This window comes from Podarcis raffonei, chromosome 12 (assembly GCF_027172205.1).
Source record: "Podarcis raffonei isolate rPodRaf1 chromosome 12, rPodRaf1.pri, whole genome shotgun sequence".
NCBI classification, from domain to species: domain Eukaryota; kingdom Metazoa; phylum Chordata; class Lepidosauria; order Squamata; family Lacertidae; genus Podarcis; species Podarcis raffonei.
This window is the reverse complement of record NC_070613.1, coordinates 41,758,012-41,771,274: the sequence shown is the minus strand read 5'-3', so window position 1 is coordinate 41,771,274 and position 13,263 is coordinate 41,758,012. Positions and strand designations below refer to the sequence as shown.

Below are 13,263 nucleotides of genomic sequence, written 5' to 3'. Positions count from 1 at the left end.
AGAAATCAAATAACCACCCCCAACTTCCTCATATAAATTGGTTTACTAACAAAACTAATGAATCAGTAGGCTGCTTTTAATCACTTCTGCCTAATGTGAAAGTGGAATTATTGTGTCACAGAGAGAGTGAAAAAAGCCTCTCTGTACAAAAGGTGGGTTATGTTTTCACATATGTCTCAGCAGGTTCCAAAGCTGGAACATAACTGGAAACATTAACAAGTAAGCTAAGACCTTTAAACACGTTACCACTTTCAATTTGAAAAGCATGTGAGAACACTAAGTTCGGAGCAAATAATTTCTAACCACAACCTTATGAAAAGTTAAGAGTTGTCTATACTAATTGACAAACACTGTTGGGTTGTGGCTATAATGCATTGATAAATGGGAGGGCTGCTCACATGATGCTAAGCAAAATGAGAAAATTGGTTAAGGAAGTTGTAATGGCAAAATTATTATTATTGGTGATTTACATAAACGGATTTTTGGGAAGTGATGAATACTGCAATTTAGCAGAAGGGATGTTTCATCATGGACATAATGAATTTGGATGTAACCATGCTGTCTAGAGACTGTTTGTCCTTATATACAAGGTTATTTGAGTTTATACACTTAAGGCATCTCCAAGGAACTGCTGCGGAAGGAGGAAAAGCCCCAAAGAAAGGAGGGTATAACACTGCGGACACATTAAACAGCCATAATCTCTTTGGTGAATAAACTATGTTACATTTATTTCTCTGACATTTAGGCACTCATGGCAGCTTTCATATCAAAGGGGGACCATTTCTTGTAAAACCAGAGAGGTACAAGAAAGGTTTGCCTGGAAAACAAACACACACAGGCAGCTGCCAGGTGTTAGGAATTCATTCTCCTGCAATAAAGTCTAATAATATAAATTGACTGTTAGAAATTCCTGGAAAACTTTCTTAGCAGTGCTAAATATATATACTGCTATCCTTTATGCTCTCTGTAATAATTTGGTATAATAAAGCAATGTAGCCTCTATCAAATAGAGGATGATTGCATGAGTATAAACAGTTCAACAGCATGGAAGCCACAAAAGTCCAAGGACAACTCTGAATGAATGGATTTTAGAAACTTTGTAGGTCTGCTTCTTTGGTCCCACGCACCAGAGCTTTGTTGCCAGGGAAATGTGTCAATCAGACATGCGCCGCTTCTGGTCCACATAATTATGTGCTGAACCGTGAGTTTATTTAGCTGCACTTTGGCAAATCAGGGCATGACTGCAGTGAAAAAATAATCAGAAATAATGGTGCGCTAGAATAACTTGGAAGGTTTTCTTCAAGAAGGTGCTTCTACATTTAGAGGGGCTGTTCTTGGAGATAGGTATGCATGTGCATAGTGCTGGGGTTTGCATACGCCCCTCTGCACTGAAAGCAGCCATGGGTCAAGCCCATCGCCGCTCAAACGGCATGGCAAATCAAGTTCATCCATGGTTGGGTCACATGATTCAATAGCTGGGCCCAGGACTCTAGATAAATTCCATTTGGAGGTCAGAGCATAAATTATTCCCTACCAAGTCATTATTCCATAGGAATCTAGCTTACCTTTTGCACTGATACTGCGTAGATCTGTGATTTTCATTAAGATCTTTGGAAACATATGAGGCTTGTTGGGTCTTCTTTTTCTGATGTATATTTTGAGAGCCTCCAACAATGGCTCCTGTAGTTCATCTACCTTAGCTGGTTCTTCGAGGTCCTGGCGGTCTGGAAAAAACACACAAATATTACAAGCGGTGAAAAACAGCGAACAGCAAAACTTTAGTGTCGGCATTCAAATTAACATGACCAAATTCTTCCTATTGCAAATTCTTTGCTTTCCATGACCCAGTTCCAAGCTAGCATGATGACACTTCTGGGCTTTTCCTGAGCAAACTGGCAATGCATTTAACAAGTTTGGAAAAACAGTTCCTGTTCCTCTCTAAGGCTCTAAGCAAAGACAATTGCACTGCCATAACTAACTATATATTTGTGTTTACTTAAGAGACCAATAATAAAGTATAACTTTACTCATTTCGAATTTGTAAAATGAAATCCAACTCAAAAAGTTTTATTTTTCTGCGGGATACTTTCTGGCCATTTCATCTCTCAATCGGAGCACAATGCTATTACCCCTGTGTGCCAGTAGGTGTCAGGATAACACTGAGTTAACTAAGAGCCATTGAGTTAAAAATAAATAAATCTGAGGCATGTCACTAGGGCTTCCTGTTTAATACATTTGCCTCCAGATTTTGCCTAAAGGAACCTGTGAGGTGAATTTGGACTGTCCTGTTTAGATGAAACATCTGTAAGAGTCTCGAGCTATTAAAAAATACAGGATTTGTGAAAAATTTTGTGGTTCACTCAACCCTACAATGGTTTATCTGTAATGTACGTAGGATTTGATGCTGAGGCACTGCTGCATAGATATCTGCACATGATATCTATACATTAGGAATAGCTTCAAAATCCTTTGGCACAGGCGTAGTCCACAAATGGAAGATTCTGCCTTCTCAGCAGCCCCAAATCCAGGGAAGGGGCATTTTATACACACACACACACACACACACACTTATACATCATACAAACAAGCATTGAATAAAATGAACAAATAATACAAAAACAAAATTACAAGGATGTAAACATAATAACATAAACTGCAATCAAAAATATAATGCATTTTATTCTCCTAAAAAAGGAAAAAGAACGAAAAACAATACCAAAAAAGAAGAAAAAAATGACTTCCAACTAATTCCATGTTAGAACATTTCTCCAAAAATTTAAATGTTGGAACATTTCTTTAAAAATTTAATCATTACAGGTAACCAGTGATATGAGGAATAAAGATCCACATAGAGTTCATAGGGAAGGGGCGATTTCATCCCTCTTTCTGCAGCCTGTTTTGTCATGACTGCAGCTGAGACAGAAGGGCAATTTCTGGCTACATCGGCTCCCATTTTGTCATATGGTCTGCATTCCCACTTGTCTTGGTGGCACACCATGGCACCATATAGTGTCATCCCCCCCCCACACCACTATTTCCCCTCAAAAAGCCGTGTTCCTCAACCTTGGGTCCCCAGATGTTGGACTACAACAGCCATCATCCAAGCCAGGTTAGCCAATGGTCAGGGATGATGGAAGTTGTAGTGTAGCAACAAGTTTTGATTTCCATGAATTCTAGTAAACCCTGAAGATGCTAGCACTTGTTGAACCCAACTTCTTCTCTGTCCTGTGCTCATTCCAGCATATCAAAAGACAAAGCAAGACATACCGCCACAGATTAAGCAGATGGCACTGAGCAGGCCAGTTTCCGTGTCGTCCATTTCCAAGGGCAGGAGCTGATTGGCAAATGTGAACACAAGATCCGTCAAGGGACCAAATCCAGCGTTATGCATCTGAGTTCGGTTCAGTGTAAGGCCGTCGGAAAACGTCATCGTGTCTTGTTCGGGCGTGTATCTTGTGCAAATTCTAAGGATCTGGGGGTCGGGGAGAGAAAAGTCATTTTGTTTATGGACATCACAATTATGGAATTTATTATAGAGTCCAGGTGTCTGGGTATGTTCTTCAAAGGCAGATGAATGTCCCAGTCATTGGGAAAGGACCACATCAGGTTATGGCCTTCTTGAGAACTCTACAATTACAGGACCAGAGAAGGAACGACCACTGGGAGGAGCATAGGAAGAAGGAAAGCCATGGTACACCTCCATCAGCACCACTAGATGCCCTCGTCTGCCCCAGCTGCAACAAAACATGTCTCTCCTCTATCAGTCTCTACAGATACAGCAGGCATTGTAACTCCCAACAGTTTGACTTCAACCCCAAAGGCACACTCCTCTGTTGTCTCCTGAGACAGACAGATGCCAACCAAATCTAGCTGAAGTTCAGTGCTTCCTACATCCCTGATTTTAGTCTGATGCTTAAGTGCAGTGTGTGCAGCCAAGCCTGCACATGCTTAGGTGAGACTCAGTGAGTTCAACAGGAGCTGCTCAGAAAGCGAAGCTTGAACAGAACCTGCAGCCCACTAGGAAGGTCCCACTGGGGACTTAGGAGGGCTTAATCTTGGCTAGATTGTGTCCTGCATTCACCCTGCACACGGGTTTGGTTTCTGCTGTTTTCTCAGATCCCCTTTGACCCATAGATCCTTATTAACAGCAACTTTTAGAAAGAAGAAGAACATAAAGGTCTGAGAATTGCCAGTGGGAAGGATAAGCTTTCTGGGATTTGCAGTCTCAAGTCCCTGTCAAGAAAAGTAACACAGGAATACTAACACCACCACCTCCATTTCTCATGCCCAAGGAAAGCTTCTTAGCCATGGGCGAGAGGAAGACGGTAACAGCAGCTCCTAGGACTGGGGCAAGCATGGGCTGCCGAGCTATTCAAGCAACTGGGGTTTCCTTTTCCAAGAACCCACCTCAAATGTCCACACCACTCTTATCACATGATTTGCAAAGGTATCCACAAAGCATATAATGTACGCAGAAGTCGCATGATGATGGGTTCTTCTGCTTCCAGCTTAGCATGCAGGAAGAAGCCACCTGGATCTATCCCCTCACTCTTCTCTCTCTCCCCAGGAGAACAGGAGAAACTGTGGCTCATGCTATGCCAACAAATTTGAGAAATAAGGTGGCACATCCCAGACTTTTGACAGACAAATTCAGAGTTTGGTAGGAGGAGGCCAACTCTGCTTTCTCTCTCTCTAATTTGTATTTATTTATTTATTTATTTATTTATTATAAATGGATGCCCTGCCTTATCCATATGAAAGAATGTCTTTGCACTCTGAAAAACAATAGAATTAGCTACCACAGGATAGAGGGATGGCTATAGACATGGATGACTTTAAAAGAGGATTAGACAAATCCATGGGCTTTCAGTGGTTACTAGCTTTGATGACTACATCCTCTCTCCATCTCTCTGAGTACAGAACAGAATTCCAGACTAGAGGGGCCTTCGAAGCCAGAAGAGCTCTTCCAATTCTCTAGTCTATTTTCTTTAATGTATGAAATCCATGACAACTTCCTCTTCCACCCTGCTACCCTGCCCACAATAAGATAGACTGGTAGGGTATGAACCCTGTGCTGTGGCTCCTTTGGCAGTATTCTCGGTTCAGCCCTACGCCAGTTTTCCAGAGATGTGGCCAAAGGACAGAACCAGGGTTGTAGGATCTTCCTTTCCCCCTCAAGAGTCTCGCCAAGAAATAAAACCGCACATCTGAGTAGGTTTTCTTCAGAGAGGAGGAAAAACAATGGGCAGCGTGAGTGAAAGGGACCCTTCCCACAGTCACTGAGAGCGGCTAACATTCAGGGAACCTGAGCTGCTTCCCGGTGCTACTTGTGGAGAAGAATGTGGTCTCTTTGGGTTACATATAATACTGCCAGTGACAAACGCGGCGGCATATTCAGATGCAAGGCCCTTTCTCTTATTTCACGCTCTCTGTAGCCATTGACCATAATCTGGTTTTATCGAGCAGGGCAAACAGGAGGGTTTCATGAGAAATTATTTATGAATGGCAGGAGCATGGGAAACACAACGCCAGAGAAACACACCCCATAATACTCGCTGATGAGGGCGAGATACAGTTTGGAAACTTCCCACTCTCTGTTTCTCACGTTAAAACACACACAGACACAAACTCAACCTGAGGATTAGCAGGCCGCAGTTTGCAACTACATTCTCTGCTCTGCAAACGGTTCTCCATCAGGGCTGATTTGGGGTGCAAGCAGCTGGGTTTCCTTTCAAGGTGCCACAGCAAGCAAGGGAAATGTGTGTGGCGATCACACAGGGTCCCTGGACATTGATGGTCTATTGATCCCTGTTCCACCACTGTGCTCGCTTCCCCGCTGCCACCAACCCGTTACTCTTGGGTACACACTGAGTCCAGACAGTTATTAAAATTGAACCAAATAAACAAGTTTATTTTATAAGCGTTAACAAGTTTATGGTTTCTCATATAAATTTCTTGTCGGTTTCTTAACTTTAGTTTCTTTACCGGCCTATACCTTCCTAATACCTTCTGACTGATTATCTCAACTGTTTCTCAACTGATTATCTCCTCTTAACAGATTCTCTCACATCAGACTAACCCAACCCACAGACTTATCCTCTCTCTCTCTTCTCTAACTCCAGACTGACTTCTTAACAACTCTAACTCTAACTCCTCTCCTTGGGTTCCCATTGGTTAGTCATTTTACAATTAGTTAACCCTTTCCTTATGAACCCAGTATGATATCACACACCTAGGAGGGCAATCGTCACAATACAAATGCAGCTTCAATCTAGTTTCTATACTGAAAGTTCTCATAACATGAGATTAATGTTAACATCTCACAATTAACAAAACACAACAGGCAACAGCTGAAGAAAAGCACACATGATCCCAGGATATGGTCTGCCTGAACATGAGGTCTCCGCCATGCTGGGGCTAAGCAGATATGGGTCTGGTCATGGGCTGGATGAGAGACCACATGGGGAACACATGTATGCTGCCTTGGGTTCCATGACAGGAGAAAGGCAGAATAGAAATGTTAGGAAATACACAAATCCAGTGACATGCTCATTACTGGCCTTTTCAATGTATTTGCCCAATCCACTGCTCACTTGCAGATGCAGAAGTTCTAAAGTGCCCACAAAATTCTAAATCAAGAGTTGTACGTACACTCTGACAGAAACACAGATTTGAGACTACGACCTGTGTCCAGGATGGCTGTCTACCAGCTCCATCTGGTATGCCAGCTGAGACCCTACCTACCTACCTACCAACCAGAGTGGTGCATGCTCTGGTTATCTCCCGCTTGGACTATTGCAATGAGCTTTGTGTGAGGCTACCTTTGAAGGGGACCTGGAAACAACAACTAATCCAGAATGTGGCAGCTAGACTGGTGACTGGGAGCGGCCACCAAGACTATATAACATTGGTCCTGAAAGAGCTACATTGGCTCCCAGTACATTTCAGAGCACAATTCAAAGTGTTGGTGCTGACCTTTAAAGTCCTAAACATATTTGGCCCAGTATATATGAAGGAGCTTCTCCACCCCCATCGTTCAGCCCGGACACTGAGGTCCAGCACCGAGGGCCTTCAGGTGGTTCCCTCACTGCGAGGAGTGAGGTTGCAGGGAACCAGGCAGAGGGCCTTCTCGGCAGTGACACCCTCCCTGTGGTACATCCCTCCATCAGATGTCAAGGAAATAAACAACTATCTGAGTCTTAGAATACATCCGAAGGCAGCCCTGTACAGGGAAGTTTTTAATGTTTGATCTTTTATTACATTTTTTACATGTGTTGGAAGCTGCCCAGAGTGGCTGGGGAAACCCAGCCAGATGGATGGGGTACCATTACTACTACTACTACTACTACTACTACTACTACCTACTAAATGAAACTAAATGAACTAAATAAAAGGAAGGAAAAACTGGAAATGGTTGGGGAACTCAATCTTCGCAAGTCAGGAATTTATAATGACCCAACTGCACCACAACTGGCTGCCAGGGCCCAATCCACCATGCTAAGCAAATATTTACAAGGATAAGGAGGGTGTTCTTAAGCAACCAAAATTACAAGTGATTGTGTCTGGCAGCTGACAAGCATTCCTGGAACTGACAGGCTGAAAATAGATGGCAGGCATCTTAAGAGCGAAGGGCTGGAGAGGGAAGTTAAGCTATGTAAACTCTCGCTCAACTTTAAAACAAAACAACAGCAACAACAATATATTAACCATTTTTAAAAAACCATTTGCACTCTCAACCTCCGTTCAGCTCCCTTCTCATATCCCTGCAAAGGAATACGCCCGAGAACTGTGTCATATTTTATAAATTATCAGTATACTTTCCTGGGGGGTAAAGAAGAAGTTAACTATGCCTTATCATAACAGTGCTCACCAAGGCAGGCATGCAGTTCGTAATAAATGGCTCTGTCTTGTGGTGAGACCACACACAAGAAGGAGGCGACGGCAGCAGGCCAGTATGAATGGACGCCGGGAAGAAGAAGGGACTCTGAGACGGGCCTCTTAGGAACTGCAAGGCCAGCTCCTACGATACTTTCCCTCTCCTTTTCCACTGTGCTCTCTTCACCCATATACATCAGTGTCCTACGGGAAGGACTGTTTGCAACAGCTTGTGACAAAGCAACGAGAAGAAAAATGGTCAGAGCAGCTAATATTCTCCTCCCCGGGGATCTTGTGTGAAGTTATAAGGGATTATAGGAGCCCCATTACTTGGATGGGAAACTTTCCTGAACAAACTGTAAAGGTAAAGGTAAAGGGACCCCTGACCATTAGGTCCAGTCGTGGCCGACTCTGGGGTTGCGGTGCTCATCTCGCTTTACTGGCCGAGGGAGCCGGCGTACAGCTTCCGGGTCAGGTGGCCAGCATGACTAAGCCGCTTCTGGTGAACCAGAGCAGTGCATGGAAACGGCGTTTACCTTCCCTCCGGAGTGGTACCTATTTATCTACTTGCACTTTGACGTGCTTTCAAACTGCTAGGTTGGCAGGAGCAGGGACCGAGCAACGGGAACTCACCCTGTTGCGGGGATTTGAACCACCGACCTTCTGATCGGCAAGTCCTAGGCTCTGTAGTTTAACCCACAGCGCCACCCGCGTCCCTGAAACTGTAGGCTGAGCCAAACACAATATGCACAGCAAAGTGCAGAGCTACCCAACAAGGGGCAGAGAGGAAACAGCTGATGATCTGACACCCATATATTGCAGGCCCAGACTTTTGTGGAGCTGGACTGCCCCTAAAGGAAAATGCATGTAGTCAGGGTTTGTGTGGGTGTTCCAAAATCCAGGCTACAGCCCTATCTGGGCAGAGATAACCTTGCCACAGTTGTCCAGGTAAGCTCCTGGATAGATTACTGTGAGGAGTTACACATGGGAGCTGCCCTTGGAAATGCTTTGTAAGCTCCAGGTGGCCCCCGAAAAGGACAGCAGGATCATTAATGGGGACTGGAAGATATGAACATACAACACCAGCGCTTTGTCATCTGTGCTAGCTTCCTGTCTATCTCCAGGCCCAATTCAATGTGCTAGTCCTAAATGGCTTTGGTGCAGGTTACCAACCTCTTCCTGAAGACCTACCCAGACCTTAAGATATTCATCAGAGGCCCATCAACAGGTTTCCCTGTCTAAAGAAGTGAGGCAGGTACCCAGTACGAAAAGAGTGTTTTCCGTTGTGGTACATTCCTTGTGGAACGCTCTGCACATTGAGGTTTAGGGCCAAGCGATTACCTTTTTAATCTCCCAGGTCTTTTACAATTATGTTTCAGTGTATTTTAGTACTCAGCGCACATTATTTTAAACTGGATTTTAGTACAGTTTTAGAATGATTTTATCCTACTTGTGTTGGTTTTATATGGATAGTTCTACTAAGTTTATTTATTTAAAAAAATAATGGATTAATGGGTGGTATATGCAGGCGTAAATAAATAAACAAATAGACTAGTTAGAAAACTATTGTTTATTCTCTTTGCATGTTATCTTAAAGAAATTGACATTTGTAGACCGCCACTCTTCTGAAGTCTTCCTCATAGCACTTCTTTGAGGATAACAAAGCCAGATTTAATATCAAGGCCGTGTGTGTGCTCTTACGCTTCAGGAAAATACATCACAATTTTGCCATAGCTTAATGCAAATTCTGATAAGAAAAGTTCTGTGACCCGCATAAAGCACAAAAAAACAGCAAATTTGAAGATATTGGCAAAGTTTTATTTCTTAAAAGAGGTGAGGATCATCACCTGAAAAACGAAAATCTTCCTGAGACTCATCCAGCTTTGAGGGTTAAACCATCTATTGCCCAAACGCTTGAACTCTCCACAAACATATTGCAAACCTAGTTTAGTAGAAACCACATAGGTTAAGGCTACTGTTTGCGTCCATGTTTGCTTTCAGCAACATGAAAAATCTGGTTTCAGTCATTCAAGTTTCTCACTATAGTTGGGTTGCAGTCAAATGAAGGATTACAGAATTTGGAAGGAAACATTGCTGCTTCTCAAGTCATTTCAGGGGAGCCTACAAAGGATACACAATATAAGTCCCTTTGAACTAAATCACAACTGAAAGAGTTGTGCCATGGGTTGGGCCATTGGCTGGGTGGTGTTGTTGTTTTAGCCACCAGTAAATGACAGCAAAATGTAAGTGAATCATACAAAAAGAGACGATACGTACCAAGATGTCCAAGCATGCAGCTTTAAGTAGTGTGATCTGGTCTGCAATTGTCAAACTTGTAAAACCAGGCAGCCGTTTTGCAAATTCCACTATCTTAATAATGCACTTGGTCGCAAGTTCGCTGAATTTGTCCCAGAGCCCAAGGTCCAGCCGAACTCGATGGTCAGCGCTAGAGTTCTAGAAAGAACAGAAGGAATCATAAGATCAGCCAATTTCTGAGCAGCGTAGCTGAATCCATATAAATAATGAAGGGTGGAGAGATCCTGCTACAAGCAATTTCTATTAGCAATCGGAATTGCAGTGAAATTTGCTGCTGGGAATGCTCTTGGTGTAATCATTCAAAAATGAAAGCTGCCATCTGTCAATAAGGCAAAATAATTTTCAGCCTTTTCAAATACCATTGCCATTTTTCTTTCTCTTTAATTATACAGTGTTTATGACCCGGGATTTAAATACGTGGAACTGGAACACTGGTTTCCATATCTAGGAAAAGGACTATGTCTGGTGGCACATACTTTCAGCACCATGGCTGTGCTCGTGCGTCATGAAAAGTCATAGTTAATAGTCTGCTGTGAATATGCAGAGCACACCAGCTTCCTGGCCCTGTGCTAGCAAGCAGAAGCAAGAAAACTTGGCTCAGTGTTAGGTTCAAACTGGGTATCAAACAAACCATGACTGGTAAGCCAAGAACATACATGGATTTGGAGCAAAACAAACCACAACTAATAGCTTGGACATAACACTCAGCCATGGCTTGTTGGTCCTGCTCACTAGCAGGGAGGGGCTAATCAGGAGCAAACTGGTAAACCATGGCTTGCTATGACATGCAAAATGCAGTCAATGTGAGATCTTTTCACATGCTATTGTTTTAGCAAATTAGTTCAAAATAGTTTATCTTGTCTATACACGGGAAGAGTTTCAGCACTCTGTCAAAAATCAGTGTTATGAACAGATGAGCCATCTGTTATTGAAAAACTAATGAGCCAATTTTTAAACAATTATACAACTCTGGATTAAAAAACCCCAACACATATGGTATTGGAGAGTGATCTCTTTATCTCAGCGCACAAAGTTCAACAGTTGTGAAACGTTTGCCTATCAAGAAAATGAAAGTTGTGATGTTTACTGAATGCATGCAATACTATTCCATGTAGCGGATTTCACTCGGTTTAGCTTTAGAACATCCGAAAATTATTCAGGCTCTTCCAGCTTCAAATAAAGAACAGATCTGCAATGCACCTGGACTCTTCAAGCTGCCTGCACCTGTGAAATGTAGAATCAAACATATCCCAAGTGTGCCCCTGCTACTGGAAGAAACCCTTCTTGTGTTTTATCAATCAATCAATCAATCAATCAATCAATCAATCAATGGCCTGTCCGAAGCACTGTGGACATAAAAGAAAATGACATTGTTTTAGAACAGGAAATGAACCTTTCACAAGCACAGCGCTGCTAAGAAAGTGGGACAAAGAGGAATGTCTGCAAGAGAGCCCAGCAGCTGAAGGTTCCTGGTTGCAAGAAGAAGGGGTTGGGGAGAGGTTCAGTTCAGCTTGCATTTCAAGGAGATTCTGCCTAATCTACAGTTTGTGAAACAATATGCAATGGAAACCCTATCTTCCTTCAAAATTCACACTACTCTGAAATTTGCAATGCGTGCCTCCAGCCAGGTAATGTGTTGACAAGTGAGCTGACTTTCCGGGAAAGTTGGGTGGAACAAACACACCCAGGAAACATGGGAACACTGGAACAGGGGTTGACATGTCAAGTACCTCCTTCTCCCCATTTAAAGCCTTCGTGCCTTCTTTCGAAGGCTTGAATGGGGCTACTGAAAGGCTAGGAAGGTCACGAGACTTGCTGTTGCTAGATCCACGTCTGTGGCCTATTTAAAACGGGTTTAGAATCTGGGCATTCTCCGACAAGAACTGGCACAGGAGAGTGCAAAAGACTGGTACCAACTTGATGAATGGGATAACTTGAAAATGAGGCAGAGAAGTTCTGATGAACGGTATAGGTAAATTCCAGGTCCTGGAGGAGTCAGACAAACAGGAAGAGGATCACACAACCATCTTCCCAGCAGCTGAGCCTAGACTCATTTGCTGACAGAAACAAGGCACTCTGTGACCATGTGAAGGAAATGCTTTTGCTTGGGCAGGATAATAACAGGAGGCAGAAGGAAATGTCCCCACAAAACATTTCCTTTAGGAGGCCCGATCCAACAGGAACTTTTCCCACGCATGTTGTGCAGAGATGAATTTTGATGCTGAGACTTGCCTTAGGACATTCTGTGGCATAAAGGGGTTAACAGTCACCGCTTTGCTCATGGAAACATTTCCTCCTCCTACCAGTGAGTCTGCATCCTTAAGATTTATTTTAGATCATCCTCAAGGACCTCGGTGAAATACTGTAGGTGGGGTGGGGAATAATATCAAGATGTGCAGCCATTCAGGTTGTAATTAAATTTAATAGGCAGTTTATCCACTTCCATAGGGGGGGAAATGGCAGCGAAGAGCAGAGCCTAGAGCAGGAAATCATTTTACAATAGGGTATCCATCTGGAAAGAAGACGTTGCATGAAATCAGCTAGTGTGAACAAAATCTTGACCGGGATCTTATGAGCTCGGTTTATCATGCTCCTCCGCCCACCATCCCTGAGCCAGGGAAGTTTTGACAGAGATGCTTTTGAGCGGATGCCCGGCAGCTTTAACAAAATGCAAATCTGATTTGGCGATTATGCAAGCTGAAGAGAAGAGGTTAGTCAATAAAGCGCCAAGTTCACTTGCTGTTTTATTGTACTGCTTTGCTGTGTTCAAGAGGGACCCAAAATGGCTGTGCCTCATCTTACGAACGCTGAAACCAGAAAGCGCTGCAACAACATTTTATACAGTAATCAGAGCTGCTAAAAAGCACCACTTGGAAAAACAAGCACATTTGTAGCCGTTCTCCTCGATATGGAAATATAAAACTGAGTCAGCATTGATATGCAGGCCAAAAGATAAAATATGGAATTAATATAAAAGGAGGTTAGAAGCGGAAATTCCAGGATTCGCTCTCCATGGGTTCTGAGAAGTATCAAACCGGTGGAGTTTTGCTGAATGTTTTGCAACAGCATGAT

General features: G+C 43.1%; 1 protein-coding gene across 7 annotated transcripts in view; it reads right to left on the bottom strand.

Moving 5' to 3' along the window:
• The window catches only part of RARB (retinoic acid receptor beta), a 347,370-nt gene that overhangs the window by 2,767 nt on the left and 331,340 nt on the right, over nucleotides 1–13,263 (bottom strand). For all 7 annotated transcript variants that reach the window (XM_053410538.1, XM_053410536.1, XM_053410537.1 and 4 more), the window contains 3 exons: nucleotides 10,153–10,329; nucleotides 3,268–3,472; nucleotides 1,566–1,724 (listed from right to left, as the gene is read on the bottom strand). In XM_053410538.1, coding sequence (XP_053266513.1) covers nucleotides 1,566–1,724; nucleotides 3,268–3,472; nucleotides 10,153–10,329 — 541 coding nt within the window. The remainder of the gene's footprint in view (nucleotides 1–1,565; nucleotides 1,725–3,267; nucleotides 3,473–10,152; nucleotides 10,330–13,263) is intronic.